The 24,561-nt window shown below is 37.9% G+C and overlaps 3 protein-coding genes across 14 annotated transcripts; 2 read left to right on the top strand and 1 right to left on the bottom strand.

The window, feature by feature from the left end:
- Positions 1 to 435: 435 nt before the first annotated feature.
- Gfat2 (glucosamine-fructose-6-phosphate aminotransferase 2) lies at positions 436 to 14,879 on the bottom strand. 4 transcript variants are annotated; one of them, XM_076910068.1, is made up of 15 exons: positions 14,257 to 14,879; positions 7,292 to 7,399; positions 7,047 to 7,136; positions 6,808 to 6,951; positions 6,552 to 6,718; positions 6,318 to 6,459; positions 5,237 to 5,260; positions 4,462 to 4,482; positions 3,365 to 3,522; positions 3,037 to 3,276; positions 2,751 to 2,949; positions 2,444 to 2,688; positions 2,207 to 2,362; positions 1,985 to 2,113; positions 436 to 1,898 (listed from the first exon to the last, which is right to left on the bottom strand). In XM_076910068.1, the coding sequence occupies exons 1-15, from the start codon at positions 14,261 to 14,263 to the stop codon at positions 1,653 to 1,655; spliced, it is 2,076 nt and encodes a 691-aa protein (XP_076766183.1). In that variant the 5' UTR covers positions 14,264 to 14,879; the 3' UTR covers positions 436 to 1,652. The 4 variants fall into 4 exon arrangements, with proteins under 4 accessions (XP_076766183.1, XP_076766184.1, XP_076766185.1 ...); XM_076910069.1 differs by lacking the exon at positions 4,462 to 4,482; XM_076910070.1 differs by lacking the exon at positions 5,237 to 5,260.
- A 294-nt stretch (positions 14,880 to 15,173) lies between these two features.
- LOC143433013 (cytosolic carboxypeptidase-like protein 5) lies at positions 15,174 to 21,492 on the top strand. 8 transcript variants are annotated; one of them, XM_076910060.1, is made up of 13 exons: positions 15,174 to 15,195; positions 15,280 to 15,398; positions 15,801 to 15,913; positions 16,005 to 16,146; positions 16,240 to 16,532; positions 16,610 to 16,948; positions 17,033 to 17,304; positions 17,375 to 17,522; positions 17,659 to 17,755; positions 17,832 to 18,132; positions 18,211 to 18,418; positions 18,507 to 18,668; positions 20,451 to 21,490. In XM_076910060.1, exons 4-13 carry the CDS (start codon positions 16,032 to 16,034, stop codon positions 21,126 to 21,128), a joined length of 2,613 nt encoding a protein of 870 aa, XP_076766175.1. In that variant the 5' UTR covers positions 15,174 to 15,195; positions 15,280 to 15,398; positions 15,801 to 15,913; positions 16,005 to 16,031; the 3' UTR covers positions 21,129 to 21,490. The 8 variants fall into 8 exon arrangements, with proteins under 8 accessions (XP_076766175.1, XP_076766174.1, XP_076766179.1 ...); XM_076910059.1 differs by lacking the exon at positions 15,174 to 15,195 and having other exon boundaries at positions 15,224 to 15,398; XM_076910064.1 differs by lacking the exons at positions 15,174 to 15,195; positions 15,280 to 15,398 and adding an exon at positions 15,432 to 15,450.
- An 810-nt stretch (positions 21,493 to 22,302) lies between these two features.
- On the top strand, positions 22,303 to 24,353 carry Bou (glycosylphosphatidylinositol anchored membrane protein boudin). 2 transcript variants are annotated; one of them, XM_076910151.1, is made up of 4 exons: positions 22,303 to 22,566; positions 23,128 to 23,283; positions 23,715 to 23,861; positions 24,136 to 24,353. In XM_076910151.1, exons 1-4 carry the CDS (start codon positions 22,500 to 22,502, stop codon positions 24,345 to 24,347), a joined length of 582 nt encoding a protein of 193 aa, XP_076766266.1. In that variant the 5' UTR covers positions 22,303 to 22,499; the 3' UTR covers positions 24,348 to 24,353. The 2 variants fall into 2 exon arrangements, with proteins under 2 accessions (XP_076766266.1, XP_076766265.1); XM_076910150.1 differs by lacking the exon at positions 23,715 to 23,861 and having other exon boundaries at positions 22,310 to 22,566.
- The last annotated feature ends 208 nt before the right edge of the window (positions 24,354 to 24,561 follow it).

Below are 24,561 nucleotides of genomic sequence, written 5' to 3'. Positions count from 1 at the left end.
TCGTCCCGTAGAAACGGCGGTTATATATATATTTTCTCGCGCGATCGGGCACGATCCGTGGAAGAATTATTCGCGTTGATAAAACTGATCGTTTGGTAATGTCGCAAAAACAAAATCGCCACCGGTTTCTTCTACGTTCTCGCGATTCGTACGACCGAAACGAGTTGCGTACCGTCGCTGGTTAGACGGGATACCGCGCACTGACTCGATTCCGCATGTCCGACATAAACACGAGATTTACTACTGGCGCATACGCCGTCCGTACGGAGCTTCGGTATCACTTCGATCGGCTTTTTGGCGCACGTCCAATTAGAACGATACACTGAGCATAGATCTCGAAAAATTAAAAGACCTCCTAACGCAATACATAAATTCCTAGTTATATGTTACCGCGGAATATTGAAATTATTGTGTATGTATTATGATATTTTCACATTTCTCTTTAACAATTTATTTGATATATTTACATACCGATTATAGTCGTTATATTTTTACTTCTCTTTCTGTGGATAATTATTTATGCATTTCAAATGTTCATTTCTTGTTGACCATATATTATATAGTAACGTTACACGAATAATATATGTTTCTATTTTCTAAGCGTTTATTTATCGCCAGATATATCACGAAGGATATTACACGCGATATTATAGCAAAATTATAAACGGTCGAGTTTATGTTTCCAACACCTCAAATATACCGTATAAAACTTGCATTTATTCTTGTATTACGTTGACTTCGACACACGGTAAGCCGGAAACCTGTTTTCACAGTTCAGAATATGAGGATGCGAGGATATTCTATTATATGAATCTTGAAAATTGTGTCTCGCGGATGTAATCCACCTTATACAACATTTTAAACGTGAACGTGAATATATCGCGTTCGTAACAAAATTCACACGTACATAACTCGTTGATATAACTCTCATAGTAAAATTTAAGGAGAAGTATCAAATTTCTTATTTGCTTCTACATCCAATATATCCAAATTGCTTTTTTGTCCTGATTAAGATTTATAAAATACATACATTCATTTCCACACACATACGAACACTTTATAGAAGATTCACATGTCAACCTGGTAGAGCAAAAGTTCATGATCTAACAACAATTTTTTTTCTACCGCAGTCTTATTCAACTTGGTTAAAGAGAGTAGAATCATTATTAGTTTCTAATTCGATAAATGATACGTCCATTTTCGTTTCTTATCAGTATCAAGATATGAATATAAACAATTTTTAAATGCATTGGAATCATTTGTTGAGAACTTACTCGATGTAATCCCATGTAATAAGGAACGGCTTCGTTGATGTTGAACAAAGTACTCGTCTTTTTCTATCGTAAGACTAAATTCAAAGACTAACGATGGTCCAAGTAGTTAACTCTAATTATTCTCTAATCGTTCCTAATTATGCTCGTACTCTAATACGAACCTACTGATCAGTAAGTACTTAGAAACGTATTAAATATAGTTGATAACAATTTTCACAGAAATATCACTGCATATGTCGATAATTATTCTTTGCTGCGTTCTTACCCTTCATGGTGAATATACGTTGTTGCGACAAAGGGGTTTTCGATCAATTATTAACAACCGAAGCATTGTATGCTGGGTTCGAAACAAATCCCTGGTCATTGCAGAACTACGTTCTACTCGACCGTAACTGATTTCGCCAGATTCCTCGGACAATCGACGTTACATCCGCGGAGGACCGCGATATGGAAAGATAGAAGTTGCATTGGAATGACTGTAAGAATTCCTTGAAGACAGTCCACGGTCTTAGGCACTTCGAGAACTTTATCGGCAAACATCATTGTCTCCTCGTCTCCTTCTTCGCAGATAACGATAGGTTTCCCGTCTCGCGCTGTAACCTGTTGCAGCGCGTTCATGCATTTCTACGAAGAATTATTAAATTTCAGTAGAACAACGCTTCAGATAAACTAACCAAAGAGGAGACAGATTTATTAAAAATTCCATTTACCACGTAAACCGGATCCCTCATGACGATCATTATAACGGGCATTGAATCATCGACAAGCGCCAGAGGCCCATGTTTCAGTTCCCCTGCCATGATACCCTCGCTGTGCATATACGTTAACTCTTTCACTTTCTACGAGCAAAAGCATGGAAAGTCGAGATAAAATATTGTAAGACAATAAAACTTCGTCGATAAAATCTTGTAATGCTATTTCAATCAACGCACCAGAGCTCCTTCCATACACGTGGCGAAGTTATATCCTCTACCCATAATCAACAAAGATTTGTGCTGAAATAGAGACTTGGCCAATTCCTTCACTTTATTGTCAAGTAGTAAAACTTGACGAATAAGACTGTCCAGATTCTTCAATCCTTCAATAATCTATTAGATAAGAAGATTATACATTGAAATATCTCTACACCTCCAAGATGTCAAAGAAGATGATCGAAAAACCGCTAATACCTGTAGTCGCCTACTACCAAGAGAGATTCTGTCCTCGCTCATAACCAGAGCAAACATCACAAGAGAGATAAACTGAGACGTGTAAGCTTTCGTACTGGCTACACCAATTTCAGGACCGGCGTTTATGTGAACACCACAGTGTGACTCGCGACAGATACTGCTGCCCACGGTATTAGTGATACCAACGATCAGCGCTCCACGTCCTTTGCAGTAACGCAAAGCCATCAACGTATCAGCTGTCTCGCCTACGAAAAAAGCAGAAGCAATAAGTGAACAAAATATCGTTTAATCTCGAGCGAAAGCTTACCTGACTGTGAGATGAAGAAACAAACATCATCTCTAAATACCGGCGTGTTTCTGTCCAAGAAATCAGAAGCCAATTCAACCATAACTGGTAGCTCGGTCAACTCTTCCAAAAGTTGTCTGGTAGCAATAGCGGAATGGTAGCTCGTTCCACAACCAATGAGCATCAAACGTCTGCACCTCTTGATCTCCGGAATGTAATCCTAACGACAAACTTGGTGCTATAGATCAACTCTCTCACGAAAGGACAAGTTATTACAAAGTTAAATTGTTCCAGTTCCTGAACTTACCTTAATACCACCTAACGTGACAGAATTGTCCCGGAAGTTTAAACGCCCCCTCATAGTGTTCACCACGGACTCGGGTTGCTCGAAAATCTCCTTCTGCATAAAGTACTCGTAATTACCCTTCATGATCTGTTGGATCTCCATCTTCAGGGTGGTGATCTCTCTCGCATGAGGGTCGTCCATGCATCGGCGAAGGCGATGAATGTTAAGAGCACCCTCCTTCACGGCCGCTACGTCATCATCCTAATTACGAGACAAGTTGGCGTAATTGGAACTGTGAAACCATTAACAAGAAGTCTGCGTCGCTTATGAAATAGGATAAAATAGACACCTCTAAAAATATGACCCGGTTCGTGTGCTCGATCACAGCACTTGCGTCAGAGGCGAAGAAATATTCGACTTCTTTGTTCTCCAAGGGTTGAAACTCGGAGGTGCTCTCGCTGCGTGGTATCACCGGAAGTTCAGCGGTGCGGCCGTGTGGGCGATGATCTATTCGACAACGCATAGCAACTTCGCATTTTAATATATGTATGCGTATAATACATCAGAAGTATATGTTACAATTCATAAGTCCATTATGATCCAATTGTTAACAATCGACCGGTATCATACAGGACATTGAACTTAAATGTAAGACGCCAAATATATGTACAAAACTTAAGACTCCCCCTCAGATAGAAGGCGTGACTGGCACACCGATAAATGACAGGACGCAATTGGAATGATTAAGAACACTGAGAAATACTCATGCCCATTTTACGCCGTGTCATTTACAACGATCTTACAAGCCCCACACCAAATTAGCCGGGGACGTGATAAGTAATACGTATAAATCAGTTCGCGTTAACAGCAACGCCATTAATTATCCAATACCTCTCTAATTATAACGGACGACACTAAGTAAACAGACGTTCGTGGAACGACGATAACAAGGGCGGTGTAACTCATTCCGCGGCCGTTTGCAATTATAGTAACGAAGCAATTGGGAAAGTACGATAACTGTTAACGTGTACAAGATGCAGACTTATTAAAGAACGACGGCTGGCGTTAAACAACCCCCGATTCGACTTGGTAGCTCGGTTGGACAAGAGAGCTAAGGGCTCTCTTCTCCTGGGAAAAGAACAAAGTACCTGTTTAAAACATAGTTAAAGAGAAAAGTAAAGAGGTCCGTTTATCGTGTTAGATATATTCCAACCCCTCTGCGATCTTTGTGTGTTTTTATACTGAAAGAAAAACGCATTCTGTATACGTACTGAAAAGCGAGGCAAGACACGTGTCGTTTCCTTAAATCCCCAAGACGTGTCGCGATCCAATTCGAAGCGATTCGTGCTCACGAAACTAGTACAGAGCGTTTCTTTCAAAGCGTGGCTAGAGATGAGTCGTCGGCAAGCAGAAGAAAAGCGAGACATTATGAACGTAAAGTATTACCTTTAGTGGGCGCTTCACCTTCTGCTCAAAGTTGGATGCGGAGGGGGAGACGAAAAAGAAAACAAAATAATTAGCAAACAAATAACGCAGTAACAATAGCAATAAAAAATATATTGACGGACATGAATGACAAAACAAAAAAGGAGGAAACGTGATGCACGAGCTGTACAATCTAATGGTATACGAGATTTAATCTGTACGAGAAATTTGGGAAAAGATATTTGGTCCATACATTGCTTTGAAAATGAAAATACATGTTGAGTAAAATGCATCGAATCTTTTCACAAATCTCTGTGTACAATCGAACATGTACAATCACAAAGCTACAAATGCACAAGCTTACGTCGAAAAAAAAATTATGTAGCGATTCGTAGTACGACTGACATAATATAGATTCTTACAGTGTTTTCCTGTAATTGGATAAAAATTTGTATAAATCAAATTGCGCGAACAGGAGAAAGCCAATTTTACATTTGCTAGAAAGAAGAAACGAAGACAGTAATTTAGAAACGACGGACAATCGGATACAAATGATTTCAATGAAACGTGAATAGTTATAAGAGTTGTAGCGTGTTGAACAATGTCGCGAGATACACGTAAGAGATAAAAAGCGTGTTAGATTGCGTGCATTTCTCGAACAGTGGGCCTTTTCGTGAAAAATGATAAATACAATTTTGGAATAGAAAATATTTTTCAATGGAAACGAATCGAAAGGTCCAACCGTTGAGAGGGTAGTAAGATAAGTGTATAGAGTAGTGTAGAGTACTGTATATACCTTTGTTTACGCGTGGAAGTTCATCTGTCGAGACGAAAAGTTGAAGAACATAACCATTGGAGTTCATGCAAAAGAAACATCATATAGTACCTATATAAAATTTCGTCACCGAAGAAGTGTACACATGCAGCGACTGTCTCGTCGGCGCCCAAGAGAACAAATAACAAATAAAACTTAAATAAACAAATAAAAACAACACTATTTTACAAAACACCATGCTACCTCATACTAACAATGTGTTAAAGTATAACAGAATATAATACAATAGAACATCGACTATCTGAAGGATAAATTGTAAATGTATTCGTTCGTGTAGTAATAGTTTGACGTTCAAAAAAATCGAACATCCATTAAATGTAAGGTACCTAGGTACTAGCCTTCGAATAATCGACGTTCCACAGTAGCTAGTAATTAAAAGTAAACCATTGGTTGCTTGATTGAAGCATCAACAAAACAGAGTCTAAAAAATAAGGTAAAAACGAAATCACGATACGGTTGCGTTAGTATCGTTTGTTTGTTAATCACTGCGATTAAAAAGTTTTTATTCAGTGCAACTCTACGTCGTTATTTAGAAACATTGGAGAGAAACATAAAAAGGAAAGATGTGATGCAACGATGCGACTTTTAATATATTGCTCTGAGGATACAAATTAATCACTCTAATGAATAGACAAGCTATAGATCCATGTTATAATACAGGCACGTGCTATTAATATACCTCACGATAAATACTTTAGTGACACGTACAGAGGCTGACACGATTCTCAGAAATATTACCAATGCGACTTTACTATGAATATACCAACCTCCTTGCAAGAAGAGAAAAAGGTAATTAATCAAAAAGAGGATGTCTGAACACTACTTCTCCTCTCCCCTGAGAATCAAAGTTTTAGAAGCAAACATCTCCAATGCTCGCGTTGATATTGTCGGCAGCATTTTAAGTATCCTTATTAACTATTGGAGGAATCAAGAGTAACCCTGTGATATACTCTAAGATTTAAGTACCTCACTCCCTAACGCACTGATAGATCTACTAAGACGCGGATAAATCGTCGTGTCCGACAACAGTTTACCGGCTTACCTTTTCCATAGAGGATGGGTACATGATCGGTGGCCAATCTCGTTTTCGTTTTAATACCCACGAGAAGCGGCGATCCTCTTCTCGTAGCCACGCATTCACCCGGGAAGTATTTACTCTTGAAGCACAATGCGAACGCACCCTCCTGGAATTTTCATTTCTTACAAATCAGATTGTTCGTTAAAATTCGCACGACGGTCCCACGTGTCGTGGCGGTTGCGAAAGACAAACGCTCACCAGCTGTTGAACAACTTGCTCGACCAACTCCCGGAACGAGTAACCCGGATGCTGTATCCACAGATGGTGGATGAGCTTCGCGATTACTTCCGTGTCGGTGTCGCTCTCGAAGCTGTAGCCACGTTGTTGAAGCAACGTCTTCACTTCCTTATAGTTTGTCACGATACCTTGATAAGGAACACCAGACTTCATAGAATACGAGACAACAATTGCGGGTAAAACTATATACTCATTGGAAAACAGACGATACTCTTACCATTGTGAACCACCAGGAAGGCATGGTCGATGTCCGACCTCTGAGGGTGCGAATTCACCTCCGATGGGATACCGTGAGTCGCCCAGCGGGTATGGGCGATACCCACGTGGCTGTAAGTCTTCGACTCGAAGTCGATATTGGTATCTGAAAAACAGAGATAATAAGTTTAAGTTGATATCATCGCGGTGCAAAAGTGACACAACGTAAGTAGAACAGGAAAAGTAGTATCGTGTAGTTACGATAAAAGATTTCATCCTCGAGAGCCTGGACCTTTCCCTGCTTCCTAATAATCGAGATATCCTTGCCATCGGCGGTGTCAAGGGCGACGCCTGGAACGATATAAATGTTTCATGGTACACTCTGTCTTTCGTCGAATTTTTATTCGCTTTCTATTCCGAGAAACGCGAAGGTCAGTATTAAAACCGTGACTTTCACATTTTCGAAAAAAAAATTTTCATCAATACGATCGATGATTCATCCTTACCAGCAGAATCATAGCCGCGATACTCTAATCGCTTCAGTCCGCCGACCAGTAGCTCAAGGATTTCCTTTCTGCTCTTTGGCGTCAGATAATTCAGGTACGCGAAAATTCCTGAAGAGAAAAAGAAACAGATGGACTTTTATTGCATAAATATTGCTCAGTTACAACCTCGCTGTACAATCTTGCTAATTTGTATAATACGCTAACTATCTGCTTCGAGATCAGCCGGTCGAAATGATTAACTCAGTAGCTATGTAACATTTTAAACCGACAATTAATCACGCTTTCCGTTGCTCTCCCTCCCCCGAGTCCAGCCTTTCTCCTTGGGGAAAGAAAACTACAGACCTTTGATATATTAAATGATCGCAGCTGTTTTTCGCTCGAAGGTCGCCGCGACGATAAAACACGGAAACTATTCGATTTATCGACCAGTCGTTCTTTTCACCCCCCAGTCGTGCATATTCGTCGAAACTTTCCATACGCTTCGAGTGCAAATCTAAGACGACAAGATGTTCGCAAAGTTTCTCGAACCCTTTACGATTCCTGTTAAATGCAAGCGTTGCCGGCCATTCCGATGCATACCTTCGAGGCGATTTATAAACCCGAAACAACCGTGGAACGGAACATTCTACGCTCGTTCCACCTTCGATCGAGCGCTTTATCCGTCGAAACGAGAAACTTTCGAATCGGCTCAAAATTCCAACCGCCCCGCCTCGAAGTAGCGCCCGTTGCGATGCAAGGGCCCCAAGTGTTCGAGGTCCCCCGTGAGCCGTTGCAAAAATGCAAAAAGTCGTCGCCCGTGAACGGGGAGCCTGCACACGTAGAAAAGGCATGCGCGCGATACACGCGCACCGGTGAAAGGGAAAGCTCTCGTGCGGACACGAAACGCTTGTATAGGCGAATTTGCCGACGGAATCGCTTTGTTCGTACAGCCTCGGTTGATTCAACTGAATTAAAAGAACAAAGTCAACACTTCAACTTTTCGAGACCTCGCGGTACTCGTACAGTTGCCCAACGACGAAACAACTGCTTTTGCCTCGGATAGAAAAGATGATTTCACCTCGATTGTACGTGTTCCATAAATTGGATCGTTTTTCACCAATAACTGTGACAACATTGTGTAACGTTACGTCGAGAGACATATAATCCGCGATCCGATCGGTCGATACGCAATTCAATCGGGCGCGCGTTGTCTTTGCGCGGGAATTTAAGAGTATCGAGTTTTGAAATTACACGCTGCGTCATCCGCAACGTAGAAAAGTATGCTCGACCTGGTGATAACGATATTAACAAGAATATTGTAATTACCGTAGCCTGACATATTAGAAAAGCATCGAAAACTTTCTTGGAACAATTATTGCTAACATAAATAGTTCAAAGATCGCTGGCCTCCTCGATCGATTAATTCGATTGATGATTTTCAAAGGAATCGTAATCATTCTTTACAATTCGATAGTATCGATTGTTGTATTATTTACAGTCAAATAACTAGATTTATCGATCGTTGTTATCGAGCGACTTCGACGGATACTGCAAATTCTCTTTATCTAGATTGATACAAGCTTTACGATCGGAGAGCGATAATTATTGCGTTGCTGAAACTCGGTGGAAATCGTTTCTGTGGCAAAGTTTACGGCGGCTAGTAAATGTCCTATTCGATAACCCGTCTTTATTGCATCGCCATAATACAGAGAGTTACAGACGTAATAAAGTATGAAAACCAAACGAATGTAACGCACGTTAAATAATGCAATAGAATGTAACAGAGATCGCACGATCGTTCTACACTCGAGGGTACAATTAATCAATCGAAAATGGATGAAAAACCGATGACATCGACAACGCAAAAGTTTCGCGATTGAAAGATCACCGAACGAAAGCTTGCAATTTAGGATAACTTGATCGCCGCACCTACCGCCCATCACCAGTCACGTGAATAAAAGCGTAAAAGCGTGAAAAATATAAATCACCGCTCGATGAACTGTCACCGTGGATGAACATACGAAAAGCGGTAATGTAGTCGCGAGCTTCTAGCGCAGCGTCGCGTAAGTGTAATTCGATTTCCAACCGAGCCGACAATAGACGAGCGAGTGATCGCGTAACGATTATATTGCTCTCGGCGATTGTCGATAAACGAATTTTTTACAAGCAGATTATAGGACACGTAATCGTCAGGGGTTGAAGGAAAAAGAGAGAAAAATCCTCGCTAAAAGTGTACCGTAGAAACGGAAAAAGATTATTTTCTATCGAGATAAGGTTAATCGCATTTATCTTACATGACTCGAAGGTAGGCCTCGTTCGCCAGGAGAACATCAGCAGAAAACTAACGCCAGGATAGTTGACGGGAAGTAAAAATTCAAGTTTTTAGGTGGGGTTAAAGAAAAATTTAAAATCACTATCTCATCTTGATTTCTTTGAGTTTCATTGGATTCGCGTACAAGTTTGCTAAAGCCACCGTGATAAGAAAGCTTTATATGCGATAATCTCTCCTTCTTTCTCTCTTTTTCTATTGGATCTTCCTACAACTGTTATTTGTCAGGTATTAACACTTTACGCTATCGCGATAAGCCAAACAATTGAATGACCCACGAACGGAAGTTGTTTTCTTTTTCCTGTCCTCCCTCACACTCCATCTGTCGATAATCGATCGATAATGAAGTGGAATGATAAATTTAGATCAATCACATAATTACATTTAACAAGAAATTTATTTTCCGAGAAGTATCGTGTTCCTACTTTGTCATTCTTAATGGAGAATGGCGACGGTCTCCTCCACGAAACTTTCTCGATCTTTGATAGTCACGCGAAACGATTTTCGACTCTTCGAGATCGAGAACTAATTGTAATGCGTGTGGTGTTCACAAAGGAGAGGGAATTGGACGACTTAAACGTGGTCGAATAATACCGATACGCGGTCTCCTTCGACCTACTGACATGAAACGACTCGATTAACCCAGGAAATCGACGAGAAATCGGCCGGTGGTCTCTAACGGTACGCAGGAGCAACTTTAACGCGATCCTCTTATTTTCCATAGGCCTTGAGCCGTTTGTAATCCCTCGACACACGATACACTCGACTTTTTTCATAGGTTTCCTGCTCCAATTCAACCACAATTAGAATAAACCTGTTTTACCCTTGTCTTTCTCTATTCTCTGGTAGAGAGGGGATCAAGATAGTTCGCGAGCATATCGAAGGAAAAAGTCGACGACGCGTGAAAGGGAAACCAACGGTTCAAATTAGAAAACTGGAACCGGGTAAACGAATTTCTATGCGAGCCGAACGAGTTATTTTCGTCGTAAGCGGGAACAAATTCTGCTGTTGGGATTCTCTGAACGTAAACAAAAATCAGGTTCTGGTTGGTGGCGAGGCCGCCAGTTTGGATATCGTGAGGAAGGTAAAGGTGAACTGGTGTCGCCTGGAGAAAGGTTTCGCGAAGTCCTGCGTACCCGAAGATAAAAGGAGACGAGCCTGTTTACACACCCACGTATTGTTCAAACATTATAAAAGATCCGCCAGGAGATAACACTCTACGAACGTGAAACCTTAATGATGAAAACTACGAAGATAATTCCTGTTCATGTTGGTTTAGATAAAGTAAAAACTCTGTTGTACTAGGTTGTTGAAGATAATCCTGAAATACGACTCCAGACCTTTATATTACGGACATCGCAGATTAAACTAATGGTTCCAATACACGGAATAGTTATCGCAACTTTTACTACAGCCTCATTGATAAAATACAAAAAGAAAAATGTAACAAACTTGTTCAGAGATATTGGTACCAAGGTAAAGGTGGTATTACGTACGTATAGAGTTGCTCCCATGGCAAGGCGCTAGATTCTATTAGCTTTCTGTTGTATTTACACAGACGAAGATAAAAGTCTATCAAGATTGTCGTCGATCGTAAACCGCGAGAGAGAAATCGAATTATTCTTATTTGAACATGGTCGTCATCTCTTGAACAGCGGCGTATCGTGTCTGTGTGTTGTGCACACGGATCCATGTCTAAATGTCACATGTAACTGTCCCGTGAAACGCCTGCACCCTCTCACGCCGTCGTCAGGTTCGCCAGAAGAGAACTTTCACTTGCCGTTGGTCGCGGCCGCACATCGACACTAGGTATCAGTGTTTACTGTAGCCAGGCACGATTAGACGCCTATTGTAAGACCACGGGTGTCGACAAAGCTTCGAAAGGGTACGATACTACAACAAACGTGGACCATTTTGTTCCGATAAACTTTCGATGAACTTTGGAGAACCCAGGAGCGCGTTGCGGACAGAAACGCTCGTCGAGTCACGTTCCCTCGCGTTGCAACACCTCACGACAGTCCTATTACCTGCTAGAACGCAACACACCGTCTGTATGCTTCCGTAATTTGGTGGAATGCAGTTTTGAAACGCGCATTTTGTAACTATTGCGCCTCGATGGATAATGATGATTAATTCAGGCTATGTAAAGGGAATTCTTTTTGGGAACATTTGAATACTTCATTCTTGTGTATCATACGTATATATATATATATATATTCATACGTATCTCCCCTTTGGTCCTTGACAAACGCAATCTCGAGACGACGATTTCAAAGAAAGCCAACTCATCATCATCATCATCGTCCTCGTTCTCTCTCCGTGAAACCTACAATTAATTATGAAACTAACCTTTTGTAGTTTCACCAGAGTAAAAAAGACATTCAGAAGCAAGGATACGCAGATTTCCCTGATGTTTCGCGAGGCATTAACTGCTAGGACGTAAACAGCAGGGTCGTCGACCAGTACGATCGCACCTCCTCTATCGTTCGAGAGAGAAATAAGAATGGCCGCAGCCGTGCACGGAAAACGTGTTTGTGCCTGGAGAACAATATTAACTAGCCGCGGCTGCAAAATATACGACCTTGTTCAAACTAGACAAAGGCATCGGTCCAGAAACTGTACTTGTTGATGCTCGTGGTTGTAAAACACTGACGCTCCGACTTTACAGAATTTTATTGTACATGGTACGTTAACTGAAGAATACTCGAAGAACCAAGTATAGTCGGAAGAAATCTCGGGTTATTAGCTATTTTCAAAAATTTTACCTAATCTATTAGCATACTCAGTGGAAATCGCCATATCCTTCTACGGCATCCTTAGCGTGCTTTCACTTTGGCAATGGAGATAATCCTCGTGCCAACCCAAAGGAATTACTTCCTGGAGTCTACCTTGATGACATCCTTGACCGTGTCATAAATCTTCCAAGGAAAACCTAACAGTACTCGCGTAAAAACTATGCGCAATCATAATTAAGAATCATCCTCGCGTTGAAAAATGGCACGATAATGGCACACTTGATGAAACATCGAGGCGCTCCGCGTTTCTCCCTTATTAATATGAATTAGAATAACTACATGCTTTTATTTAATTACATCTTTCGATGCTTAATAAGTAAAGAGCGTTACGAGCATTACTATCGGATATGAATCGGATACTACCCAAGAGGCTAACTTTCGCCGCGTTGAGAAGCGATAAAAAAGAAAAAAAAACAACGTGTTATACGGTGTGTCAGTGACGCAAAAAACTTTCGTAATTTCGTCTCACGATTATTCGTCTCTACGATGTGGAGCCTGTGGTCGATCTTCGATAAAGCACCTTTCATAGTTAGGAGGAAGTGAATTCCAATGTCGTAATCGTTGTCCATAAGTAAGAGTACGTGCCATTTGTACTGGCGCGATTAACATATGAAAACAAATGAAACAAAATATTAGTGCCGAGCAGTAAATATAAAGTCAAGCTTCTTATCTGTACTTTTTCAAGGCACAGCGCTATTTTTCTCTACTTGTATTGCTTCCACATGAATGCACACACTTCCATGGTGCAAATCTGACGAAGGAAGTGTATAAATACTGATATTACCAAGGCTTGCCACGAATAAAACAGTGAACCGTTAATTCATTTCGCCGAGATGAATACCAATGCAACGTGTAACTCGAAATGCTTATCTGGAACCACCGAAACCATCAAAGTTCATCTGTTTTGTTTGTTGGTACAAATTCGACTGTATTTTAGAATATGATATTCCATATTCCATTCTATTCTAAGCCATCTCAAATTTTGTCCTTATCAAGCATGATAACGGTTATTCTCTACTAATATGTCATATACCGCCATTGTTTTAATAGATTCTGTCATCATTCATATTATTTCAACATATGCGTTTAATTGTCCTATGTTCAACAGAAGATGTTAGTACTCTTGATGATCTTTATCATGGAAAAATTTCGAAGTAACCTTGCGATTGGTAACATTGGTAACTAATGCGAACACATGGTAAAACAGATGTTAACAATCGATGAAAATACTGTAATATGTTATGCAAATGCTACATCTGATAGATCGTATAAAGGTTCTTCATTAAAGACGACAGTTCGCGTCAAAGTCAATATATACACACTTGACATAATGATTTATTAAACATTGCGATATTGATTATAACATGCCTCGCTAGGTTCGGCGAATTCCTGGAAAAATTTGTTTCCAACTAACGGAGTAACAATTGCACTCCATTTGTCACCTTCTTCCGTTCCGGAAATAGAAACTCTAAGACGCGGGAAATATTCCATATTAACGCAAACGCGTCTTCAACAAACATGCTTGTTGGCATCAGGATGCTAACAAGCTCCAATTCGCGGGCGCGTAAACAGTTAGGCGTCTAAATACTCATCTGTCGTCTTTGAATAACGTTTAGATTAGCAAACGCAAAAATTAAACGTGCCAGATGTTCAATCAACTAGCGTGGCGAACGGATCTCGCCGGTAGCGCGTTTTAGTGGCTTTTAGTTATAGTGGCCTGTCAGCCGAAATTTTTCGGGTATTATACAAACGTGTACTTTCCCCGTAGGAACTTTCCGGTTGACGAATCAGCCGATAGCGGCGATCCCGTGGAGGAAACGGGATAACCAGATTAGTCAGGTGGAAAGCACCGTTTTACTCACCGCACATGTTGTTCGAGCGATCGGCCACGTATGTTGATGAGATTGGACGCGAGGTGGAAAGGAGTCAGAATGTCACTGGTTTTGCTCCGTAGTGCTCTGAGGTACTGTGAAGCACGGTCTGAGCCACACGATAGCGAGCTCGTGCCTCTTATGATATGAGATTTCGTATGGGTGTGGGTACGATCACATCTACGCCTGGTTCATTCGTGTGCGTAATAGTGACGGGCCGAGCCATTGACAGTGAGCGCATCGTCTACACGTTGACGTTCGTGCCACGATCAAGGATCCCGGCGCGTTGACAATGCGACCGAGAACCGTGCTTTTTCTGGACGTTCTGCACAAAAAACATTCGCGGATGATAACGATGCTAAGATATCGTGTAATGTGAATTAACAACAAGGTACGATATAGGTGAAAAAACGTCGGCGTATCGTCACACACGCACTTTGAATGTCACTCACGGATCCACGAACGAGCGAGCTGTCAAGATTGTCTTTACTTTTTGATCTCTTCTCCTTATTTTAAACGCGTGACAATCTGAAGATCGAACACGCACGACATGTACTAATTGTGAATGAAACACTGAAATGTTTGGAATCGACCCTTGTTGACTTAATTCTTATCCACACTGTCTGGCATGGGAGCTAGAGTACGCCACTTGTCGATAGGCCTGTCTATCGATAATTTAGACGGAAAACGTCAAATGCCTTTGACATTTTTATATTTATTATTAAATATATCCTCGACACCGATGTACTCTAATGAGATATAAAAATGAATTAACTATAAAGGGATTTTTGCGATAGCAAATATTGTTTATAGTTACACGAGGCATACTCGAGGATTGGACGTTGATTGGACAGTGCTGTTCGCGCCTTGCAGTTTAACTGGGATAACTGAATACGTAATAATGGACTATTGTGCCAAATTATGCTGACGGTAATAAATTGTTAATAGAAAACATGTTTATATATTCGTACTGTTCTGTACAGTTTTGTTACAAATAGAATTTAGTGTATATAGATGTAACAATTCGAAAGTGTAACAATTTGCTGCTAACTTAAATTTCTGCCTTATACACTCCACGACAGTCTGTTTTCTACTATTTTAAACATTTTTCAGGTAATTTTCTCGCAAATCGAGTAACGCTAAACAAAAATATAAAATTGTAGTTACATAACACACAACACTACGGTTTGTGTTTTACATGGTGAGAGTAATATTTTGGAAAGTTACTCGAATTTTCGTATTTATTTTTAACCCGACTAAACAAACGATAATAGCAACTTGATTAACATTGCACTAAGTACATCGATAAGTAATATAAACAATTGAAAATTGGTGACATCCGTCACTCTATCACAATTGGCGGTCAGGACAATGTATGGAAAGTTATGATGAGGTCGTAAACATGTTTGCATTAGACACAACAATGGTATTGGTAGAAATATTGTGTGAATATAACATATCGCATGCTATTTAAACAAGGATAAATGTAAAACGATCCCTTGCCTCGACTCTGAAGTGCATTAATTGTTTTATAGTGTAAAAGGTGGGCTAACTAGGGATCGTTACGATTTCGAGATAGCTGTCAAACATGATTTTAATATGAAAGTAAAACAACGAACAAAGGAAGTTGCTATCAATATCGGAGAAAGTGAGAATGAAAATAACATAGATTTTCAATACATTCAAAAGTATCATATACCGCACAAGCCCATAAAATATTTCATACAAATATTTTACAGTTCTACCTTATAACCTTTTGACACATTATGGCAAATCCGGGCGACTTGATTACATGCGAAGGTTTTACGTTTTATAATAATTTTGATTCAGCTAATTTGGCGAAAGTTGAACTAGTGAAGGTGCCAGAAACATCTGAAAAAGGTAAACAGCAGTTTTCTATTCTTGTCGTGACCTATATTTCTTTCACTATATACATTAACAGATGATTGTACGTTCTTATCCAATTGCTTTAAGATGGGTACGAAACCGAGAATAAGTCATGTAGAAGTTCAAATTCTGAGGATGTGCCAGATTGTGAATTCAACTTATGGACAAAACACGATTGTCATGGGACACAATTTCAGAACAATAATAGAACATGGTTTTATTTTGGTGTAAAAGCCAGCACTCCGAGTGCTTGTGTTAAATTTAACATAGTCAATCTAAATAAACAAGTAAAGATGTTTAGTCAAGGAATGTGTCCAGTTTTCAAAATTGTACCTGGTCATCTACATTGGGAGCGGATTCGTGATAAACCTACGTACACTGTAAACTTTTTGCTTTCTAAAAAATAACAATGCTATTTTACAGTCAAAAGAGTTTACATAAATTTACATTATTTCAGTTGGATCAGAAAGGAAGCGATTTTACACTATCGTTCATTTATAGTGCTCCTGAAAATCCTAAAGCCATAACATATTTTGCATTCACTTATCCTTTCTCTTACACTGATCTACAAAATTATTTAAGAAAAATCGAGATAAGAATGGCAAAAAGAGATATAACATCCGTGGATGATGTTTATTATCAAAGAGAATGTGCAATAAAATCCTTGGAAGGACGGAGATTAGATCTAATAACAATAAGTTCTTTTCATAACATATCAACGGAGAGAGAAGATAGACTGAATAATATGTTTCCCGAAAGAAACGAGGAAAGACCGTTTAAATTTTGGAACAAAAAGGTATGTAGATTTCAATCTTTAAATAGAAATGATTAAACTTATTCGTATATGTATAAAAGAGGTACTTTTATTCGAAATTTTTAGGTGATTTTTATTAGTGCGAGAGTCCATCCAGGAGAAACACCATCTAGTTTCGTTTTTAATGGTTTTCTTAATTTCCTTTTAAATCGCGAGGATCAAATTGCAATTAATCTCCGTCGCTTATACGTGTTCAAATTGGTACCAATGCTCAATCCTGATGGCGTTGCCAGAGGCCATTATAGAATGGATACCAGAGGTGTAAATCTAAACAGGGTTTATCTTAATCCTTCTTTAAAGGATCATCCAACAATATATGCTGCAAGGAACTTAATAAGGTGTTGCAAATGCCTTCCTAATACTGTACGGTGTGGTTGAACAAAAATTCATAAAAAAATTATTGTTAAGGTATTATCATCACATATACCAATTGCCAAAAGAGGAGGAAATTTCAAATATATGCTTGGGGAATGGTGAAAACACACTCACCGTTATTGATTCTTCTTGCGCAATTGCAAATATAGTTCGTGATACAACAACAAGATTACTTCAACAAGTAATGACAGAAATATAATTTTTAAAGTTTTACTTCCATTCTATATTCATACATCGATACTTTCACATGTTGACACTAATGGATACTAACCCTTATTTAAATAATACAAATTACTAACCAAACGTTTTAACAATAGGTAACGCTTATGACCTTAGATGAAAAATGTAAAGACCAACAGGAAATGTTTCAGGAATGTACATTACCAAAAGCAAATTTGGATGACATGCCTCAGGGTATGATATTTAGAATTGAATTATACAACGTGGTCAGGGCAAAATTCTTATATTTATTTATTCACGTTATGTGAAGGTGATGGAGAAGACCTGTGTAATAAAGCAGAAGAAAGTAATAATTCTGTAGAACTTAAATCTGATAAAAAATCTTATACCGCTGTTGGTATAGGACAGTTACCTAAAGATGACTCTGGATTATATCTATATATCGATCTTCATGGTCATGCATCAAAAAAAGGAGTTTTTATGTATGGTAATTACTTCGATAACGTAGAAGATACGATAACCTGTATGCTTCTACCGAAGTTAATGTCGATTAACAATCCAAATTTTCACTTCACTTCGTGCAATTTTACAGAAAGAAATATGTACATTATGTACGTATTGTTGTTGTTATTATGTTCAAAGTCACTTTAGTGCTTATATGCTTCATATAGAAAATCATATTTTCGTAGAGATAAGAGAGACGGTATGTCAAGGGAAGGATCAGGTCGAGTGGCTGTATATAAGCTTACTGGACTTATACGTAGTTATACACTTGAATGTAACTACAATTCTGGACGTTTAGTGAATACAATACCTGCAAGGGTTCGTGATGGTGTGAACAAATCCATGACTCATATATTCGTTCCACCAAAGTATACACCAGGAGTTTTCGAAGCGGTGAAATATTTCATTCTTTTGGATGCAAAGATTTTTTTATTTTATTTAAATAAACATGAAACAGTTACGATTTGGTTATATTTTTTAGGTTGGAGCAGCATTAGGTCCTTCGATTCTTGACCTTACAAATAATAATCCTAACAGTCGACTGCCAAATAGCCAATATCGCTCTTTAAGAGGCGTAAAGTCTTATTTAAAATTAGCGTACGTGAACAGTCTTTCTTCGCCAAACGGCAAATCTCTGCATAAGGTAAATTTTGATGTAAATAACGAGAGTGAATTTTCGGCTGTTAATATACGACAATGTGTACTCTCTTAATTCGTAATACCATTAATTTGGTATGCTTATATATACATATATATATTAATACCAAGACACATTAGTGCCTGAAATAAGCTGCACATTCTATTTCTGGTTAAAAATGTGGGAGAGAGATTTTGTATTACATATAAGTGATACATTATTTTAATTTAATGACACGCAGGAAGTATCTATTCTCATTTTATAATATTACAATATTATGAATGATAAATTTTTATGATGATATTGTATTAAGTATTTAATACTTTTTTAATTATTCAATTAATATCTTGTAAAAAATTTTATTATGTTGAACTAATGGGTCTTCCAGTCTAATACATGTGTATGCATGACAATAATATTTAATATACTTTTATATAAACGTTTACGAAATAACTGTTTGTCTACTCTTTTTTATAGATTAATTTCGTTATTTAATCATAATTACAAAGTGTGTACAAAATCGAGTTTTTTATAATGCAAAAATTGCATTTATTATATTAACAATACATACTACTTACGTACAATGTATTTTGTTGATTAATGGTGTTTTTATAATGCAATGTTTGGTACATGAATTTTTAAGACTGTACAATTTTTTACTGTTTTTTAATTAGAACCAATTAATTGAGTATAAAATATTCAATGATAATGCTTATATTTTTAACAAAATACAAATACATTTTTTTATTTTCTTTAGATAATTTTTGACGCGTTATGCTTCTGGTGAAAATAAATAAGTGCACTTAAAGTAATACCATATGCACATAAGTATTATTTCATGGTTGTGAGTGATCCTAGGAAATACACACATATGTAATTAATGATGTCTATTTCTTTAGCAAAAAAAGCAGAACATAGCTGTTTAGATGATTGAACCATAAATCTCCAGCTGATGCAGTCTTTTTACCAAAGATGTGCAATTGAATATTAAAGTTAATAAAAAAGAAATTTATTTTATCTGGTAGTTAGACAAGTGAATGACAATAATTAAGACTTTTTTGAAAATCATTCATTTCTTGTTGATGACAAAAGAAATATATGGTGTTTATAGAAAAAATTAAGTATGAATGTGTGTTGTACTATTATAGAAACTACCATTAAAAAGAGATATAAATACAGCTTCACTTCAGAAGCATAGGAGAATTTATATGATACTGACTTGGCTTTTCATTACATGAATGTAAATGTTGTTACTGGTTGAAAGGGAATGTTATGTATAAATTCATGTATACAAGTTTTACAATGTATCCTATTCTACAAACATGTGTACACACACATGAATACACGTATACATGTCCCATTGTTTTAATAAATCTACAGTATTTTTAGCGATAATTTATTTATCTTATTTTTATTCTACTCCTGCTAATCCTTGGTCCCAAAACCATATCAGGTTGTAATACAATTTCTGTGTCTAATATATTAAAAATTTGTTGAAGAAGTGTATGTGGGATAAGGTTTATAAGTATATGTGAAACGAAAGTGTTGAATGAATTATAACTGTTTTGGTAAAAATACTAAATACTTGTTTGTGCTCTAAATCCATTGGTGTACAAAAAATACTACTTCCATATCTTCCTTTACTCTGATGTAACCACAAATGTTGGGATAAAAGAATGTAGGAAAGTAAGAAGAAATCAATCTCTCTCTCTCACAAATTGCTTACTATAATATATAACATTTACCACGTTGTATATATTTATTTTCTTATCTGCATTTTATTCACAGGGTGATAATAGTATTATACCCGTGGATGCGAATAATCTAAATGAAATTGAATCTCAAATAAGTAATTCTTCTATTGGGTTGAAAAACCCAATGAAGAGTGAAACGAATCTCGTTAGAAAGCCATGTATCGTTCGGCGTACCACGTCTCTTTACACTGCGGTGAAAAGAATAAAGAACAATAAGAAAACTCGACAAAGCATGATTCGTAGACCGTTGAAAAATCAATATGTTAATAATATTGAGAATAATACGAAAATTCCTGCGATTGGACCAAAGAGTGTTGTAAAGACATTCTTAAAAACCTCAGGGAATCAATTGAAAGCTCCCTGTTTTGGATGTATTAACGATTCCTCGGAACTACAACTAAGAGATATTCAATTTGCAAATAAAAAGTTAACGGCGACAAATAAATTGGGAAAAATGGCGTTGTCTCCCGAGGAAACAGCAATCGTAAAACACGGAGCGAAGAGATTGAAAATTCTTTCAACGAGGGTGATTAAAGGACGTCCGGAAGTTGGAGAGTCGTCTAACAACGCACCAGAAGTAATAAAGTCGCCCTCAAATGCGATGCTCTTCTTCAATAAGCAAAACGCGAGAGGAACTTCGAGTGTGGTTAAAAAACATTGCCATAAAGTAGAACAAAACAAACCGAAGTCTTCCAAAATGAAAAATCAGTAGAGTATAGTACAGTAATCGAAGGCTTTTCGAGTAACGAAAGTGCAAAAAACAATTCTAAATTAGCAGGTAATGCATACTATTGTAGAATGCATTAGCGATCAGTTGCAGCTTCTAAATGATTTTAGATGACCACTTTAAATAAAAGTGATCTATTCTAAGCATGATATTAATTAACGCACATAAAGAAGTATTACGTGGGTATTGATTAAAAAAAAAAAGCAAAATAGATTGGATTTCTCTTTTTCTAAATCAGGAAATGATTACTTATTATTATTATTGAGTTACATGAAATGATGTAAGATAAGAATATTGATTTTGATAAAAAATATAATCTAATGATATTTATATATTTCATGTGGATTATATTAAAATTAATTTCAAATTAGACAGTATAGTTCTCCTACTTATGAATACGTATATGTATATGTAAAAATTTTAGACTGTTATATTCTCTGTGTAAAAAATAACGAAAATAAATACTAATATATAAAACTGAATTGTTCTCAGTAAAATCTTTAACATTTTTTAAATTATTGATCGTAAGGGTATAAAAGGTGATTCCCTACTCGTGTGAAAAATTTTTAAAAAGTTTAAACTTATCTCAGGAGGCAAAATTTGTAAATTACTGCTAATTAAATAAAGAAATTCCTGAATTTTCATTGAATAGAAAGAGGCTGATAAATTATATCTCCCGCTTTAGAGGCAAGAGAGAGAAAGATATATATGAAAGCTATAGGAACGAGTGAGACAGATGGTACCGACCCTCTTCACGAACCCCTGGCGCCATCTCTGTGAAAAGTGCTCAAACTGGTCGCACAGCGGTACCGACAGCGAAGTGAACTACTAAAAACTAGTAGCGCCATCTCTTGACAAAGTACTGGAACTAATTCTCGAGTAGTTTCAGCACTTTTCACAGAGATGGCGCCAGTATAGCAGTAGTTCACTTCGCTGTCGGTACCGCTGTGCGACCAGTTTGAGCACTTTTCACAGAGATGGCGCCAGGGGTTCTTTAATAGCGTAGGTATCATCTGTCTCACTCTTTCCTATAGCTTTCATATATATCTTTCTCTCTCTCACCTCTAAAGCAAGTAATATGTATATCGATCATAGATCTCATTAAACCACTTCGGTTACTTTCGGTTCTCGTCGGAGCCGTTCGACTATGGCCCGTGGTATGGGTAGTCTCCTTCATTCTTACCTTCGCAATGCCAGTAACTCTCGCGTCGCCATGCCGTTTGTTTTGATGGGTTCGAAGACGAATCGATGTTATAATTGCTCGTAGTTGTAGTTATTTGATAGTAATAGGATCTGAGAGACGTAACGTTTCACAAAAGTGTCTCGTGTGTGAATTGTGACAAAGAAGTCTTCGAAATGGGCACCGTATGCGGCATCACAAGCTATGCATTTTTCGCGGCATTCTTGCTTTTCGTCGAAAGTGGTAAGGTTAACACACGTAAACTCTAGCTGATGTGAATATCGTGGCGTTCTTTTGGGCGGGGCATTCATAATTTTTCGTATCCCGTTCCACTCGAAAGCGCCACAAAACTCTAATACAATATTCAGTAATATGTAACTTCAGTTTAGGCGGATCGATTGAACAGATCGATCTAATGAGTACACCCAAGCTTTAAACGACAACTTGAAGTTAGTAATTTGTTCGAGTGTGAAAGAAATAAATGATCACATCGTATATATAATTAATTTTTCGAACCAAAATAGAATTAAGAGGCATATATTTATATATATATATATCATGTGAGTTATAGAAACATTGTAAAAAATCTTTATTATCGACTCGGAAAGCTTCCATAACACGATAAGAAAAGCTGTCTGGGCGTTATTTTTCATAGTTTCAATTTAAAATGTTATCGTGCTTGTTTCGACATCTAGTTGCGAGTAATAGATTGTAACATATCATCGTATAGAAAGCATCGTTGAATAGGAAAAGAGACGAGAATGAAAGTATAAATCGAAATTCCCTCTCTTTCTTTTCGTTCAGTCCACAGTTTACGGTGCTATAAATGCAACAGCACAGACAACTCACACCCCTTCCAATGCAACGAGTTTCTCTCAAGCGACATCGATATCGAACCAGAGTCTTGCGATGATGTTTTCGATGCGCAGTACTGCGTGAAGCATACAGGCAGATTTGAGGGTAAAAAAATATTGTCAGTTCAGGTTACACTTCACGTAAAGGGCAATCGGTTATGAAACTTAACACTTTCGACTAAAAACTGACTTCAGACTATACAAACTTAACATCTTATCGCAGCATGTTGTATCAATCGGAACACGATGAATAATCATCTGGTGTTAAATTAGCTTTAAGTGACTAATCGCATTTGCAGATAGGGGTGGTTTACTTTATATTTAATATTCAACGTGTAACGACAAACGATATTAACATTTTGTTGTTAAATTTATTTCAATGTACAGTATCCTGTGTATAAAAGTTTGTCGTTAAATGTTGAAAGAACTACTAGATGTGTCAATGTATTTCGTAAGTAATCTGATGTTAAGTAAATCCATGAACTGCACACATGCAACAACAAACACTATAATCAATGCTTTTTCAATCAAATTAAGCGACTAGTCTGGATTGCTACCAATGTACATCGGAGGAAGAATTGAGCTGTGGGGACAGTAATTTGGTTCTAAGTACTTTGCAACCGGCGAACTGCAGTCATGTATACGATGCACGATATTGCATCAAATCGATCGGACGATTCGGAGGTTCATATACTGCATTTTGGGTGTCGAGTGTTGCACCAGTAGATTTTCCCTGCTATCTTGTTACACGAAGATTTTGCCTCCTTGAAATTCGATCGGAATATTCAAAACTGTAGTACACCGTCCATCGCTACCTTCAGACGCACTGCTTCTTTAACATCTCTCATCTTTCATACGAACGCATGCTACTGATCCTTTATACGTGGGCCAATATTCATAAATTGCGTTAGCTAAAACAAAAATAAAATGAACAATATTCTTGTGTATGTTGAAATAGGTGGAATAGGTACAAAACGATTCTGTTCGGCGTTGGACATGGGCAATTATTGCGATTATGTGAAACAACAAGGTGACAAGCTAACTTATCGAACCTGCATCTTCACTTGCACCGGTGACGGATGCAATCCAGCAGCCATTTTGAAACCAAGCACTGCGTGGTTGGTACCGATTGGATTATTAATTACTTACAAATTATTTTTCGAAAGGTAGATATTGATAATGCAAAGTTAGTTTTACAGTATCCAATCCGTCCTTCACATATTAACACGAAGTGCTGTGTTTATGTACTTTGAGCGAACAATTTGCATTCGATTAGTTTTAGATAATAACACCAATGTGCCTTCCTTTTTCGTGAAGTACGAAACGAAGGTACAAATTAATGGTTACCAAAACAGTTAAGTGTTCACTCATTTTATAGTTCGTA

The sequence above is a fragment of the Xylocopa sonorina genome, chromosome 2 (assembly GCF_050948175.1).
Source record: "Xylocopa sonorina isolate GNS202 chromosome 2, iyXylSono1_principal, whole genome shotgun sequence".
NCBI classification, from domain to species: domain Eukaryota; kingdom Metazoa; phylum Arthropoda; class Insecta; order Hymenoptera; family Apidae; genus Xylocopa; species Xylocopa sonorina.
This window is presented reverse-complemented; position numbering and strand designations above follow the sequence as displayed.